The 18,304-nt window shown below is 31.2% G+C and overlaps 2 protein-coding genes across 2 annotated transcripts in view; one reads left to right on the plus strand and one right to left on the minus strand.

Annotated features, from left to right (window-relative positions):
• The window catches only part of LOC143611937 (bifunctional dTDP-4-dehydrorhamnose 3,5-epimerase/dTDP-4-dehydrorhamnose reductase), a 102,593-nt gene that overhangs the window by 27,036 nt on the left and 57,253 nt on the right, over positions 1-18,304 (plus strand). The gene's annotated exons all lie outside the window — the stretch shown is intronic.
• On the minus strand, positions 7,591-8,955 carry LOC143611935 (F-box protein PP2-A13-like). Its single transcript, XM_077086034.1, has 3 exons — positions 8,524-8,955; positions 8,187-8,305; positions 7,591-7,984 (listed from the first exon to the last, which is right to left on the minus strand). Exons 1-3 carry the CDS (start codon positions 8,857-8,859, stop codon positions 7,591-7,593), a joined length of 849 nt encoding a protein of 282 aa, XP_076942149.1. The 5' UTR covers positions 8,860-8,955.

An 18,304-nucleotide genomic window follows, 5' to 3' on the forward strand; every position in this document is an offset into this window, starting at 1 on the left:
AAAAAGAACAGGATGGCTAAAAATTTTGTATGCGACGGTCATTATTATTGGTGATTTTACGGGGTTACAAATCAATTAAATTTAAAACAAAACCGAAATCAAAACCATTATAAATAAACCAACTTGCTATTCAGTTTTTGGTTTGGGTTTTACCCGAACTAAAAATCTAATCAAGAAATTTTATGATATATATATAGAGAGAGAAAGAAGGAAGATGGGGTAGTGGTGTTTTCATTTAAAGTCCAAATTGTTATACTAATTACACAAATAAGGGGTAAAAAGACCAAGTTGTCCTCACATGAGGTGCACATAACTGATTTTAACGAAAAAAATTAATGGAGTTAGTGTCAAAGGACGTAACGTGATACGGATTTGAAACATAACATATGTAATTTGCCATTTGTTTTGCTAAAGGACGTCTACTGAAAAAACGTTCAAACGTAAAGGACGTCTTTTGCTATTTTGTCATATATATATATATATATATAGGATTTGGTTCTTTTCAGAAGTATTTTTAGGACGAGAAGTGATCAGAACCAATAATAATTTTTCTTCTTATTTATTTAATTATTAATTATAAGGACATGTTAGTCAAGTGAACACTTTTCTTTTTGTGGTAACTATTAAATACTATTAGTAAGTTACAAAACAAAATATTGCAACTTAAATTTTATTTGAATATTAACATGTATTTACTTTATTTTGTTTGTTAGATGACACATATATCTTACATGAATTTTTAATAACTATTACAAAATTATCGAAATTATCATGTATATTCCAATTATTGAAACTCATAGGTACGCCATACACTTTATGAATGTATGTATTTACATAATTACATAGGAATGTACATACGTAGGCACGTAGGTACCTACGCACGTAGGTACGTACGTACATAGGCATGTAGGTATATCCGCACATAGGGACGTAGGTAGGTACGCACCTATGTATGTATGTGTGTATGTGCGTACGTAGGAGCGTACGCACGTAGGTACGTACGTAGCTACGTATGTATGTGTGTACGCACGTACCTACACTTCATATGGATACAAGAGGTTTTTACCAGTTTCTTCACTGTACACCTGCAAATAATAAGATATTCATCATCCGTAAGATTAGATAAAACATTCGTAAGCCTTCAAAATGATAGTAAACCAAAAATATTAAATGATTTTCAAAAGAAAAAGTTAGTTGTGGCTTTAATGGGAATATTTAATTAACTAGTTAAGTAATTATGAGTTACACAATTGTTTTTAATGATGGTATATAAAAACTACTAACATGCCCTTTTTGGTATTAAAGTTCATTAAAATGGTGAAAATAAATTACAAGAGTGCCATTTTGAGTAATGACCATTAATCAAATAAAATCAATGGATGAGATTCACTTCTCGCTGTAATATAACTTCTCGCAAGATCCATCAACTATATATATATATAGGGAGAGGATCAAGAGAGAACTCATTCTTAAAGAGAGAACTAAAGAACTAATAAAGAAATATTTTTTAATTTAATTAAAAAATATATTTTTAAATTTCCGTTTTTGCCATTATTCTTATATTTTGTTACCATTTACTCGAAAAATATAAAAAAATTAAAAAAAAACTCGTTGTAGTGCACATATGCAATACATCGACCTTTTTTTATTGCTTATGTGCACTAGTGTGTATTTTGATATGTGCAATAATGTTGAATAGCATATATGTAATTTTTTGTATTGTATTAGTGCAATAGTGTTATATTATATACAAAAATACAAAAAAAAACAATATAGTGCATATATGCATTAGTGTTGTATTACGTATATGCGATAGTTTGTTTTGAGTACAATTATTAGTGTTTGTATTTGCATATATTCAATAGTGTGTATTGTATAATGCAATTGTGTTGTATAATGCAATTATGTTGTATTATATGCAATAAAACACTATTGTATATATGCAATACATATTAGTGCACATATGCACTACATCGTCGTTTTTTTTAGGAACAGTATCATTTTATTAGAAGAAGGAAAGAAAAAAAAATGTAAAATAATTTTTTTTAAGTTAAAAATAGTTTTTATTAATTCTCTAGTTCTCTCTTTAAGATGAATTCTCTCTAGATCCCACCCCTATATATATATATATATATATATACTAGTAGTAAACCCGCACGATGCTGCGGCGGTTGCAGTTTTTTAGTTAGTTTATCTATCCTGGAATTGTAGTTTTCTTAATTATATAATATTTTACAAAAGTTTAGTATGTTTATTGTTTTATTTTTCTTAAACTTTTTGAAATTAAATATTTTCATCACATGTTAGGTGTAAAACAAAAAAAGTTCACAATAAGGATTAGATGCATGAAAGATTATGTTTCAATTATCGTTTGAGATACGTCTTCACCAACACCATGGTTGTTAGTGCTGTAGTTGTTGCATCTTAATCATTTTGGCCCGTTGATGTTACCGCACATGGAGAAACAGTTTTCAAGTATTAAAGGTCAAAAGTATTATGTTCAAGAATGTTTATTTAAAAACTTCTTATGTACTTATATTGCAGAAGGCCAATCATTAGGACCAAAGGGGCCGGTAAGCCACCGGCCCACCAACCTCATCTCAAACGTCGGTCAAATCAAGATCGACCACCAACGCCTACACTGTTACCAGATGCACCATTGGGTCTTGCACTTTGAAAACGGTTGCAACACCACAGAATGCAAACTTTAAATCCATATAATTGCTTCCAAACTGTCACCATAACATAACAATAAATTAACAAACATGTTGCACAATAAGTATATCCTAAATACATTAATTAGCAAGACTGAGCTGCTCACCACATATACGATCACTATCTTGTTGTCGTGCTTTTGGTGGAAGGTTCCATAAAACGATTATAATGTCACCTTTTTCATAGTATTTGTACAAAGTTTTGACAGTTAAATGATACCATTGTCTAAGCACGCTATTATAGGATTTTTGTTCAAAGCGCGAGTCAAGCAGTTGTGACCTTCAAAGTATGTTGAGTATGAAAAATATTTTGCGCATCGAATTTTCCATCATACAAAATATTATATACATTTGCTACAAAAACTTAAGATTATAATTAACTGTCATATGAAATTTGGAAAAAGAATGACAAACTTACTTAATGCAGCATTATTTCATCGAAACAATCCTCAATAAATAAAAAGACTGCATCTGAAAGGCGGCACCTGCAACAACTTTCCTCACTCTTCATTTCGGCACTTGCTTAGCATGTGCTTAAGTTTTCCTATGTTTTTTTGCCACAGTTTCTTCCTTTTGTGAAGTAGGTAAATTTGTAAATTCATTTTCTTTTTCTTCAGTTGTCAACTTTGAAGAATCATACAACTTAGTGTAACACCTATAATTAGTAGTTAATAATAAGAAAACCATCATCTAAAAGAAATTTTAAAAGAGAAAATTCCATAATATCAAAACTCATACTTTATAACTCCAGTTGCTGCTCCCTCTAGTGGGCAACCGTGTAGCTAAGTTTGTGAAGATTCCAGTTTATTAGGTTTGTGAAGATTCCAGTTAATTAGGTTATTGCAAACTCAAAATTATATAGCACAATGGCATGATTTTGAAAAAAAAATTCTTGTTGTCTGACCACCTGGTGCAACAAAGATGCTCCCACATATTATAGCTAACCTTCATCTACATTGAAAAAAAAAAGAATGTTATATATTTTCTTCATATCTTCATCCCCAATGCCTGCATAGATATGGACCATTAGTTCCAACATTACATTAATAAGTTGTATTAGATGCATCAATCAATTAAACATAAATGGGTTGAACCCATTTAGACACGTTTTCTAGTGTGTTATAAACATACCGAACTGTGTCGAGTCATGTTGTGTTATTAAGTAGTTCATAAATTGCTAATTCTAGTTAATATATAGTGAAAATCAAATACCATAAATATGAGTAGGTAACCTAGATCGTGCATTCCAAAGCCCACCATTTACAAGGATTGTTAATTCTTTCACCTAACACTAAAAACCGGTTCATCATTATTAAAAAGCAAGAAAAGAATAAAAGAATCACAAGGAAAATAATCTATAAATATTAATTTGCTTCCTTTTATTTGTTAGCGTCGAAAATATGTAATTACAAAGAATATACACTCGGACAAAAGTAAATCCTAAAAACTTTTAAGCAGTTCTAGATTGCACACTGATAATGAAAACTTTGAACTATGTAAAACGATTAAGTTACCTGAATATCTGGTTCAGCAACAACATATGGCTTGGGGAGTTTGACTCCGAACTCCGAAAGCACAGGAAACAACAAGGACCCCTCCAACCCTCCATGTTCCTTGATTTTAGAAACTATATATAAATTGTTCAAACTTAGTTAGGTTATAAAGTATCCAATATGAGAATATACATTAGTTTGATGCTAACGAGAAATAATCAGATTACAGAGAATCTGATCTGTTATCTATTTTAGATTTGGAAATGGCAAATTCTTCTAAGAGCCCCAACGACAGAATTATGACACTTTACATACTCTCTCATTTATCCTCTTGATTTTGCCAAGTATCTTGATCTTGTTCACTTTAGCATTTAAATCTATTGCATAACTTAAGTCATTTAGTCAAATGCGTACCTGCCCAAATGATGAAACCACAAGCTTGTTAAATGCGCTCCTTTTCATCACTTCTGTCAGGCTTATGATAATATGATCAATTGATAAAGGAATGCTGCAACAAAACAAAAGATAAAACTACCTATTAACCATGTGTTCATGTTATACTTAGATGATGCAGGGCTCACACATAAATCCCTAAAATTCCCACAAACAATAATTTCTGTATCGTCATTTAATTACATATATTATGTTCTTGAAAAGGGTGTTCTTAAGATAGTATGATTTTCTTCAACCACCGTGACCTACATATATTACAAGGTCATAAATATGGCTAGCAAATGTGTTAGTGAATCCATTAACATAATTAAAGACACCGAAGAGGTAGCAATAATCTGCCAATCATCTTGTTTGTCTACGTGTTTAATATTCATCGTATGTTCGCATGTAAATAAACCCGATTTCTTCCACCATCGTGGTAGTCCAAAACCAAACACACATAGTTTCTAAAGTCTGCAACCAGTTCATTTGCTTTCCCGAACCTCAATTTTATGTAAAAACTGGAGATAAAAATCCATTTTTTATGATACTAACAATTAATCTACACTAACAGTTCTCTTCTAAATTAAAAATTCCTAGTCTACTTATCATCACCAAAATCAATTCGACACTGATATAAATGAAGCCCTAATTTCAAAACTAAAATCGTATTCATCAAACTGTAAATTCATTGCATGTGAAGATCTAACAATAAAAAATGATACCGAAGCAATCAGAGAAACGAGCGCCAGTGGGACAGAAATTAGGGTTAATTTGGAGTCGCAAATGAGGAGCCTATAGGTGTTCGCCGGTGACATATCTGAGGTTTGTACAGTTCACCGGTTCAAGGTATACTTTACATCTAAAAAAATGTGGGTTTTGTAGAATGAATAACAGTTTTTCTCAAAACTTAAAATTGGAGGGAACAGGTTTTTATAATAAGTTGTAAATGATTGTTGTAACCGTCCAAAAGTGGGGGGGGGGGAATGAAATTGCAAGATTTCTGATCTTAAAAATACTTGTACATCCATGGTTAACCTGTACGTTGTTTATCCACACCGATATTGAATAAAATTTTCATCAAAACGTCGACAAAAGTAAGCACGTCGTAACAATAAAGTCGTTTTTTATATATCGTAATATATTTAAAGATATAGAATGAAACAAAGAAATAGATAAATTTGTCATTTACATGGATAAAGATTAGGGGCCAAAATTATAATTATTTCCTAAATTTACAAAGTTAAGTAAGTTGAGGAGAAAACATAGTAACTCTAAATTGGCCAAAAAAAAAGAAGTTGCAATTGCTATGCTTTAAAGACTTGTAAATAGATGCATCTATGACTTGTACTTTAGAATTAACACCTCGGTTTTGAACAAAATTTATATCAAAACATAGATAAAAATAAGAGCATTGTAAGAGTGTGTTTGAATTTTTTTAAAAACATAATATACTCGAATATATATATAAGAAATAAAAAAAAATAGATATGAGAATATATGGGCAAAGATTAGGGGGAAGAAAAGCAAATATTGTTTGAAGTTACAAAAAATTGGGAAAGATAAAGGGGATAAAATGTAATTATAAATTAACAAAACCAATGTTACGTAAACTTGAATCGAGTAAAAGACATTTTTGGCCCTTGAAATTCAAAATTCCATGCTATAAGAGTTATACATATAGCAATAAGTTAGGTACCTCTTAAAAATTAAGAGGTCCTTAACTCATGTGTTATATATAGTAGAGATATATTATATACTATGTGTGTATAAAATTTCTTGTGCATGGCGGAATGCTATATTTAAGAGACTGTTTTTAGGCAATGGCTTAGACTCGCCCCGCGTGCTTCAATACACTGTAAAATAGGCAATGGCTTAGACTCGCCCCGCGTGCTTCAATACACTATAAAATAGGCAATTATGACAAATCATAGACATTTTAGACCATGTCGCCTCAATATGCTTCTTGTTTTCTAAAACCAAGAATGAGCCACCATACACTCTCTTAGCATATAAATCTTGCTTGCCGTTGGGTTGACCCGAAGCACCTGCGATACAAAACTTGTAGGATTTTATGTGACTGGTGTGTCAAATATAATTATATAATTTATATTGTTTCAAAACTTGTAGGAGGTTTCATGCATTAACTATCAACCAACTTCCCTTAACTAATTTCTTAAATTTTGGACGTAGATCCATTAGAGAGAAACATAACTTGAAGTCTTGAACCATTTCAAGTAGATGAGTTAAATCAATTTCAATCATATACTGTGTAAGATTCTGCTAGCTGCTCTTCTTCTAGAAGCTCATTTGGTATAAAGTGACTTTGAAGGTCCGTGGAAAACTTGCCTTTGTCATTTGACACAAATATTCTTGTTTTATACTTATATTATTTAATCATGTCAACAAAAGATCACATCTTGATTTCTCTTAGTTATACCAATCTATACGGTTCCTTTTGCGTATAAAACTTTATACCTAATATATATTCTCTTCATCACAAATGTAACTTTTGCGTATAAAACTTTATACCTAATATCTTTTATGTTCATCACAAATGCAAGATTTACCTCAATACTCCTAACACAGGTTTTATCTGACTCATTATGTAACAAATATTGATCGTTTCGTCCATCAAAAGCTCACAACATCGAACCTAATATCATTTCCATACAGGCAGATGTAAGATTCAGCTAAACACCCTCAAAGACCACCTGCTCAAAACAAGCTGCAATTTATATGATCTTGTTGATTAGCTAGAGTATTCGCCAGGTCCTCTAAATAGGCCGATAACATGTTCAAGTTTGCACAAACAACCAAAAGCGTCCTATACATTACTAATTAATCATTCACAATCTCACCTCACTATATATATCATACATACATGATACTAACACAAAAGGTTACTCGCAAGTTAAAAAAGTTGCTTCTAACCTCCAGATTATCAATCTTCATTTGGGGCGTATCAGCACAGAATCTACACAAAGTCCACCTTTAGTATGCGTGCAATCGATCTGTGTCATCGAAAACTTGACTTTCATCGGAACCTTTGAATCCTCAACAACAAAATCACCAGCTTGATACAGATTCCATTTTCCAAGATTGGTCAAATGGCATTGAGTAATCGCCTTTTGACCATCTGAAGTTGAAAGCTGGAATTTCACAGGCTTTATATCCCAGCCATGGACATGGTCAGAATTGCACACCCGCCGCCCAAACCGCCTGCCTGATCGCCCGAGTTGCAGGCGGAAGTAGAGGGTGTAGGTCCCACACGGAAAAGGGAACTCGACCTCACCATCGACTTCAAACCACCAAATTTGTTGAAGATAAGCCACTGAACGGAATCTAAATAACAAAACACACCAAGTCATGTTCGTTGTTAATCATTTTCATTTTGTTCATATATGTTGAGAACCGTAAAAACTCTACTAACCTTTGTACTATATATTATACAAATTGACTAAAATTATAGTGAATTTGCATGTGTATATATATATATATATGTATATATACACACAGAAATATACATATAGATAAAAAATTTCACCTTGATTCCTCTGTAGATATCCAATTCCAGTATCTCCGGTCATCGATTCCGGTTATTGCTAAACCACTAGAAGATATCAAAACACAAGCTTTTCCTGTGACTTTATCCAACCAAACTTTCTGCGAAAACAAAATCCCAAAATCATATTAACAAACTTCATTAAAAAAAATCCACCCGGTTTCGCAATTCAGTATCAAACCTTCATTACAACCATTGCAAATAATAAATAATCACCAGTTTAGAGTGCATTTTTGAAACAAATTAAAACCCAATTTACAACCCTAATTAGTAATTACCAATCAACAAACAAATTCAATTAATGCACACAGAATCAAACCTTGGTTCCACCATCGATAGGATTAGGTGCACTCAACCTCGCATATATCTCCTTCTTACAAACATTCGAACAAAACCCTTTATCATCAAACACTCTCGACACTATCAAATCATAGTTATTCGGCAGCTTCGATTCCCACACGAATTCAGCTGTCGATGCACAACGGAAAGCACGATTGAGAGACGCGAGTCTACAGATCTCCTGTGGGTTCAAGTACACCAGAACAGAACCCACCACACTCTCCGGCAAATCGCCGAGACTGGATTCCGGCGGTGCTGCCGGAACAGAGGTGGTGCTGCTGCACATCAGAAGAAAAGATGATAGCCCAGATCCCATAGACTGAAACCCAGTTGATGGGTTTTGATCTGGGTTTGGAATTGGATTGAAATTTGGAGGAATCTAGGATTTGTCGAACCGAACAGAGCAGAGGAGGAATAATATAAAGATAAAGAATTAAGAAAGAAAGTGGTTTTATTTAATTACATTAATTTACGGACCGAGGTTTTTTCTATTGGAAGAATCTACAAGTTTAGTACTTGAAGTATTTACCAGTTGGAATAACTCACCACAATGTTTCGATTATTGGCTGTACCACAATGTTTCAATTAGTACTTGAGTTTCTTGTGTGTTAGATCACTACGCTCTTCAAATTTGAAGAGTCTGGTGCCTCACTATAGTCAGACTATTTGTTTTAACCAAGCTTGTGCTAGCTTTAAAGTTTGGCTTTGGCGTTCCCCTGAGAAACCATATCATCGGCTATCACTTGACAGTTAGAATACAACTCTCTGGTGTAACATATGGTGAGACGAAAATCCGGATGAGCCCGGGATTCAAACTGACAACCTTACAATGCAAACTCAAATATTTCATTGTCATATAATCTACCAAAATTGACATACGTGGGAATCAAACTTAGAATTTACAATAGAGAACTTAAACCTTGTATCAGTGGGCTACAAGTGGGGATGTTAACTTTGGATATTATTTAACAGAATATAAATATTTGATATTATGATTAATTGAAATTGTAATACAATTAATTTTAGAAAAAAAAAGTTAAATGGGGAGTGTATTTATAAGTGCTACTCAAGTTGTAGAGCAATTGATTAGAATTTTAAATCTTTATAAATGTGGTCAATTGTTTAAATATAATTAGATAAAAGACGACTCACAAGTGTTGAATTAAACTTTTGGAATTACGGATCCAGTATATCCAGCTTTCAAAATGTTATTTTGTTTTTGATAATTTAACAATACTAATAAAAAAAATAATAAATATGATGTGGCAATCTCATATTCATTCTTGATATAATCTCTCTTCTTATTCATTCTACATATCCATGGGTCATGAAGCAAAACCATTTTGACGAATGGGTTATAATTTCTTTCTAATTTTTCATCTCATTCATTCTATCTTTTCATGAGTTATGGGCCAAAATAATTTTAGCAAATCTAACATCTAACAATACTAATAAAAAAAATAATGAATATGATGTGGTAATCTCACATTTATTCTTGATCTAATCTCTCTTCTCATTCATTCTATATATCTATGGGTTTTAGGGCAAAACCGTTTTGACAACTGAGTTATAATTCCTTTTTAATCTTTCATTTCATTCATTCTATCTCTTCATGAGTTATGGGCCAAAATAATTTTGACAAATGGGCTATAATTTTTCTTTATAATTTTCAAATTCCTCATCTTATTTATCCTACATATACATGTGCCATGGGTCAAAACAATTTTAACAAATGAGTTATAATTTCTATTATAATTCTCTAACTCTCATCTCATTCATCATAACTATCCATGAGTAACACGTCAAAACAATTTTGAAAAATGTTGTATATAAAGAGATTTTTTCTAATTTGTAAATTTAAGATTATAGAATTCTTATTATTTGTACCATATATTTTATTTTCTTTTTACCTTTAGTTTTGTTCATTTGTTTCAAATAACGGACCTTATTTATTTTTATTATTTGACAAATCCCGTGTAATACACGGGTTAAAAAGCTAGTCAAGTGTATATAGTTAAATAAACGCATTCAGAAATAGCCAAATAAAACTTTGTATTTCTAAATTTGTTTATATTCTAAAATAAAACCTCTTTATATTCCTTACTTTCATCTAGATTTAATTAAACAATATGTTTTATTATTTTTTGCTATTTCTTCACTCACAAGAAAAATAAGATTATGAATGAATACTAAAACTTAATTATATAGATTTGGTTGACATGGACAACGACATTTGAGTGCTTTAATGACGCATTTCTTATCTAACAAATATACTGTTAAACCTTTCATTAAGGAATTTTAAATTATGCTTTTAAAGATAATGTAAAGAACTTTTGTTGAATATAATTGCACCAAAACTCACATTTAAAATATTTTACTCACCTAAAAAATAAAATGGCCAAAACCGGCTAAACATGCGGTGTTAATATGAAAGTTCAACAAATTTTAGGAAAAAATAGTAAAAAAATATTCAATTACAATAAAAAGACAGTTAAGCGGGCCTGCATCGCAACTCTCTTTCGACTGACAAGACCGATCCCACTAAAATCAAATTATGATTCTTCGCTAACAATAAGTTATTATGTGTGACCCGCTGAACTCTTTAACAAATTACACGTTATTTCTGTAAAATTGAAATGATTTTGTGTAAAAGTTGAAAAATAATTATATATATATTCTATGTTATCATCATAATTCGTTTCATATATACAAGCATAATTTTATTTGAAGAAAGAGTAAATGCCTAAATGATCACATGCACACCACCATTATTGTCTTTACAATTTGCATAAATAAGGTACACACTTTGTGATAATTTTTAATTAACTATATTCATCATTCAAGATTTAACATAAGAGTTAGCATTTATGATTTATTCAATACTTTTCAAAAGGATATATTTAGTCTAAATAGTTATTTATTATTGACATAATATTTGAGGAATCATAGCAACTAATTTCACAACCATGCATAGGAGAGCTCCAAGGATACGGGCATGTTATTAAAACTGTACATTCTAATTTCATGTTGCAACGCATCACTTGTATTTCCTTTTATGTAAGATATAAACTTTGAAGAACCAAAGGTGTTACGGCATGTAAGCAGTTGAACCATATACGTAGTTTTAAAAAGAAAGAACCGATTTTTTACTCTTTGTTATATTTCTAGATTAAAGAAAGAAAGAACCGAAAATGAAATATAAAAACACAGTACAAAAAACTGAAGTATAAATTGTTAAAATAGATTACAGATTCAACAGTTTGTAATATAACTTGTAGAGTTAAATTCAAATAGGAAGTATCAAATTTGTAAGGAGGATAGGAAGAAGGGTAATTTATTCCAATACATACATTTTCAAAAAACTCATCTCTTATATCTCAAAACCACGTCACCATCCACCTCCACCACTCAACCATCCACCGTCACCAGCCCACCACCACAGCCATAACCGGTTTCGACACCCACTGGAAAAACGAGCCAGGAGGAATTTTCAATAAATACCACCATCCAACCTCGGCCGTCTAGTGTCGCCTCGCCATTCCGACGTGAGAGCTTTTTCTTGGGAGACTATACATCCATACGCCGACATGAGAGCTTTTTCTTGTGGTGTTGTATTCTTGTTCCTTTTTAACTTTTCATATATGGATGAATTTGCTTTTGGGTACATAAAGATCAGTTTGTAATTTGTTACGTATAGACTTTTTACATACGACAGTTAAAACACAATGATAATTAAAAAACACAATGAAGAAATATAATTTGTAAAACATATTGGACAAGTACAAAGTAAAAAAACAAAATAGAAAAACACAAAAAAAGGCAAAATTTGTTCAAACACAATGAAAAAACACGACACACAATTTTATAAAGCACAATTTAAACACAATAACCGCAACATGCAACACAATGTACAGAAAACCCACTAATTTTATTTTTTTTATATATAGCAATATGATACTCATATTAATAATTAAAAAACGCGTGTTATTATTGTGATTTTTTTTTTCATTAAAGATGTAATATAAAAAAAGTTATGGCCGTTTTAAAAAGATATGGTATTTGAAATTTGAGTTGCTTGTAAAGAAAGAAAGTCAATAATTATGTGTTATTTATTTTATGTCATTCTTCTTATTTTATTCTTAATTTTCCCCCAAATCAATCTCAACCATTCAAATCCAAATTAATGGATAAGTTTACTTATTATCCTTTCTATAAATATCGTACTTTATATTTTAACCTGACCCATAACTTGTATCTAACAAATTAATTGCTCAGTATAAGGTTGAAATACGAAGTAAAACAAAAATAAGAAGAGTGATAAACAACCTAATTCATTGATCTTAGATTTGAACGGTGAAGATTAATTTAAGATTAAAAATTTATGAGAAGTGCATTAAGGTAATAACCCACTTATGATAATTTTCCCTCTCCACATGCAAGGGACATGTTAATTCCCCGTCATTTTTAAAACGCCAATAACTTTTTCATATGACATTTAAAAAAAAAATTCACCATAATAACAAGCGTTTTTATCTTTAATATGAATATCATACATAACTAACTATATAGTTGTCAACCATAAAATCTTACGTGTCGCTCTCACGTCGCTCCCCACCCCCTCTCAAACCACCAAATTGCTTGATTTCTCAATGGTGATTTCTCAATGATTTAACCCGTATATCTAAACCCAGATAATGAACGGGTCATAACACCCACCTGGAAACCATCGTCCCCTTTTGTAAACCCTAATATCCACATAGCGGCAATTCATCCCATAGAAGCAGTATATGTCGATGATGGTTTCCACAAATCGATTCACCGATTGTTAATCGATCAACCTACACCCCTATCTTTTGCTAGAAGCATCCACAGGGTGATCTGATTTGATTTCCAGAAGCATCCACAGTTTGAATACAGTTCTCACACCTAACCTAAGGCGGAAATGTTAGGGCACGAACCATTGGTTCACAGCTTACAAGATACTACCATACAATTTAAATATGACAATATATCTTTATTTATTACAATATTTCAATCACGTACACAAATTTTAACAAATTACCAAAATAGTACACAACTATTCTTTTATTTCATTAGCTAAGGTCTCTCTAAGTGTTTTTTCATCTTAGCTTCAACCAAATGATAACCTGCAAATACGTATAAAATAATATAGATTTGTCCACACAAGGCCGAGTGAGAAAATTCACCTTAATAATGTATAGTAAAATAAGCCAAAATATTATTATGAGTATAAATCAATCAAACCATGAGCAAATAAAAGGTGTCAAATGACCATGCCTCTCGAACACGGCTATGGCTACTATGACAAAACAATTGCAAATAAAGGTGTCGGTTGACCATTACCTTGCGAATCGGGCTTTGGCTACTAGGACGGCGTATCATACTTTAATGTGATTATGATGGACCTCTACGAATGCGATAAAGTAAATAATTAAACAATTAAGCAATTAGCATTTAATTGATAACACACAACACTCACAATTTGCTAGTGAGAATAATATATAATATGTAAATATTAATAAGTAGGCAAGTGTCCCCAAAATATTTAAAAGCGGTAAAAAAAGGGGGGAATGACTTCTCACCTTGACGATTAAACGAATAAACCGAAAGATAGAATAAACGAGCAAAGTTAATGTGACAAGTTTTATGATCTAAACAGATCTGAGACTTATACAAAATAAAATATAGTCAAAACTGAGAACATAGCCGTTGGAATCAATCCAAACGGATATCTAGAACTCCGGTTATGAGATTTTCAGTAAATAAGCGAGCTAGTACTGACCAAAATCCGAACAGCTAGTCGGAAGTCGGGTTTTGGTCAGTACGCTCAAAATCTCGAGATAAAACTAAAAGTATTATGGCCCGAAAGCTAATTCCAATAGAAGATAGAGAAATCGGATAATCAAGTATTTTAACTATTATGCCCTAAAACGGGCCGGAGAGCAATTGACCGACAAAACCCCATCAATCAGTAAAATTGATTAAAGTATTTTGTTAGTTAAATAAGAAACTAACATTTTTCATGAAGACAACTTATCCGAAATCATAAAGGAGAGATGGTAAAAGACTAGTCAAAGGGTTTTGAAGCTTGAAAGTCAAACCGGAAGATAGAAGTTCTTAAAGAAAACACCATAAAACATTATGAACGATTTTTTTAGAGTTGGGGGCTGAGTTTCCAGATTATTTTAGGGTTTTAGGTTATGTTAGTTTAAATAATAAAGTTCATAAATTCGTTTGTTTTGTTAACGAGCCCGTTAAGGAAACAAAATAATCAATAAATGAAAAAATCATGTCTAATATCTTAAATATCATGTCTTAAGCATCAAGAAAATGATTTGGGCTATTTTAAAACATTAACTAACATAACTTGGAGCTTAAGTTTAGTTAATTTAGTTGAAAATATGAAAGATTTGGCAAAATTAGTTTATGTACTTCCATAAACGCGATTTTTAGCCGTTTTAAGCAATTTTGAGAGTTGTTAAGGCATATTTGACATGGTTGAAAGTTATAAAATTATAAACCAAGTTGAACCAAGTTAAATAACAATAAATACAAGTTTTAAATAGTTCAAAAAATCCGAATTACATTCCCGAATCGGTTTAAACATAAACGAATACAAATACGAAAAATCCGAGATGTTACAATAGTACTCCTCAAGATTGTTTATGCTTTCGGCTAATTGATTATACTAATTGCTTTGTTTGTGTAGGACTTTATCTACTTGATTGTCTTGCGATTATGGCTCTCTAGAGTATCAGGCAAGTCGTTTTCTTTGTAATCAACATATCTTCCTCCCTAAAGTTTGTATTGTACTCTGCTTGGATGTACTGAGTATTTCCTTTTTGTTTGCACTTAATTATTTTATTAAATGCTTTATTAGTGTGTTTGAGGAATATTTATTAAAAATATATACATCAATTTACTTACTTAAGATAATAGATACAGTATCAACATAAAGTTGTGATTTTTTTGGGGGATTGCCATTAATAAAGTTTGATAGTGATCAGCATGAATGTTGAAATATTGTATTTGATTACTACTATATTGGTTCTAGATTCACAGTAGACATGGGCAGTAAAAAGGTAAATTGTATTCAATTTTAACTACAGGTGTGATTAGTTGACAGTTTTAGTCTTTTGTGGGCAACAAAGTGGGTTTCATTTTCCTTGTGCCGGTTTCCGGGTAAGTCAATTGTTGTTCGCGTCCAGTTCTATGACTCTTATCATATTTCTAATGCACAAGTAGCATAATAATAAGTGTGTTTCAGGTAACGAGTTGGGGATCAGGAGTAAATTCAGTTTTTTTGGATTTTTAAATAGTCAAAATTACATATTAGGTTTAATTTGCATCAAGGGTATTTTGGGCAATTCTAAAAAAATCAGTTTAAACGGTTGTTAGTTTTAACTTTGTTAATTAAACAACATATGTTTTTTTCCTCCTTATGTCAGTTTACACCTTTTTGTTCACGTCCGGTTTTAAGGGGCCCATAGCGAGGATAAGAAGCCGAGGTTCATGTAAGTGATAGTACGTAATGCTTTTGATATCGATGCATTGAGGATGCTTAATTTTCATTGAATATGAGTATCTTTAAATAGGTAGGGTTTCGTTTTCATGTGTTTAGATACTCAATTTATTGTGCATTTAACGTGTTTCAGGAGTTGTGTCAAAAGATTTATGGTCAAGTGAACATGTATTTGATGACTACACGAGATGGGTAGGTTGTGTGACATGTAAAACGGCTCTTTTTATTTTTTAGGGTTTTATTTTCATTGGCTATAGTGGGTGCACTAAAACAAGCCAAATCCCTAACCTCCGCAATGTGCGGCATCAGCCATCCATAGGTATGCTTTGCATGTTAAGTTCTTTGTGTAGCTTGGATATATACAAAGATCATAATAATTGATTGCAAGCTACAAGTGGTTAGAGAAGTTGTAGTTGATGTTGTTTTCATATATATAATGTTGTATGAAAATGCATCAGCGAGCTGCTTATTTTTATGTACTAAATGGCAACGAAATTTAATAGATTGTAGTGATCTGTGTGTTTTGTCCTTTGCAATTTGTGATCTGAGCTTAATTTTGTTGTTAATGCAGAACATGAGTATTTAATATTCTATTTTATTTCTAAACCACTTGACTTTGTAGATTGGAGTTTTTCGTTTTGCTTATAAAGGTTCCATGTTGCGAGTACAAGCCTCTTGTAACTTAAGGTAATAGGTTCTGTTATTATACTTGGTTTAGATATCTAGGTATATATATAAGTATAACAATAATAATATGCAGTATTCAAAACGAGTAGATAGTAATATTAAACAATGTGGTTTAGTATGATTTTAAATTTAAAATAATGTTATTCGTATGTTTAAAATCAAAAAGTACAAGATCAAACTTAAGCACTTGAATACACAATTTGGTGTAGGCAATTTTTATATAATCTCTCTGATGTAAAGAAAAAGAAAATAAATATAAGTGAGTAGAAAATAAAAAATTAAATTAATACCCGAGTAGATTTGTGATATTTTGATAATATCTATAGATCAACAAATACTATGTTGTTTGTTAAATTGTAATCTGTAATAAATATCCACCTGGCAAAGCAGAGGATGTGTTCCTCTGTTGAAACTCAACAAAAGGATTCTTAGTTTAAGTGAAATACACTCAAATTTCATATTTGTTGTAGACTTAAAAAGCTTTTCAATGATGTAACTTTATTATTTAAACAATGAAATATTATTGTAACAGTGTAATATGAATTATTTAGTTAAAGATATCAAAGAGTATGAAAAATATGTAGAAGATGTTCATGAGCTAAACATGATTGGAGTTTCATTAGTATCTTCTCCATTGTGTTATTAAGTGACGGCTACATTTGTGAAAAGATTCAAGAAGTTAGGAAGGTATGGGATAGGCATCCTTAATGTATAGCATCTGCTTCTTTGTAACACTCTCTATTCGATTGGTTTAATTAATTCATGCTTTCATTGTCCATTATCATCAATTCATGATTTTTGTGTGTTGTGTGTTAAGTGCTGGTTAATATGATATTATTATAATTTAAATTTATGAACTCTTGGTCATTTGAAATTTACAGCCAGAAATATTTAAAAAAAAAACAAAACCAAAATCAACCCGTATAACACGTGAGAATAAAACTAGTTGTTATATAAAAATAAAAAAAATTATGGGGGTTTTTTATATTGAGTTATTGGTTGTTTATTGTGTTTTTTAATTGAGTTTTTTCTATGCATTGTATTATAAATTTTGGTCATTGTGTTTTTTAATTGATATTCATATTAAAGATAAAAATTAAAACAAAGATTACGTAATTGTGTCTTTTTATTCATCATTGTGTCTTTGTGCTCAACATTTGTCTTCCTACTTATCATTGTGTTTTAGTCATTGTATAATACGTTCATTATCTTTTGTTCGGAATTGACATGTGACATTCACTTAATTTGAGAAAAATAGTATCATGTTCATTGCGCATTACGTTCAAGTCATTGTGTAATATGTAATTTCCATTGTGTTTTACGTTTCAGGTCATTGTGTTATATGCATTCACCATTGTGCCATACGTTGCAGGTCATTGTGTTAAATGTATTCATTATTGTGTAACATGTATTCATCATTGTGTTTTATGTATTAGATAATTTGTTGGTATTTTTCATTATATATACATATTATTATTACACAATGGTGTTATTAGTATTTAAAAAAAACGTAATGACGAAAAAAAGACAC

Source organism: Bidens hawaiensis, unplaced genomic scaffold, assembly GCF_021521415.1.
Source record: "Bidens hawaiensis isolate Kalapana, Puna unplaced genomic scaffold, B.hawaiensis_p1.1 tig00032751_1, whole genome shotgun sequence".
Lineage (NCBI taxonomy): Eukaryota > Viridiplantae > Streptophyta > Magnoliopsida > Asterales > Asteraceae > Bidens > Bidens hawaiensis.

What these genes read in the sequence shown, in the direction of transcription:
- LOC143611935 (XM_077086034.1), bottom strand. Translation starts at nt 8,859, where the DNA reads ATGGGATCTGGGCTATCATCTTTTCTTCTGATGTGCAGCAGCACCACC. An exon ending in CTATCGATGGTGGAACCAAG is followed by an intron (nt 8,306 to 8,523) that starts GTTTGATTCTGT and finishes TTGTTTTCGCAG; the next exon opens with AAAGTTTGGTTGGATAAAGT. An exon ending in ATATCTACAGAGGAATCAAG is followed by an intron (nt 7,985 to 8,186) that starts GTGAAATTTTTT and finishes TTTGTTATTTAG; the next exon opens with ATTCCGTTCAGTGGCTTATC.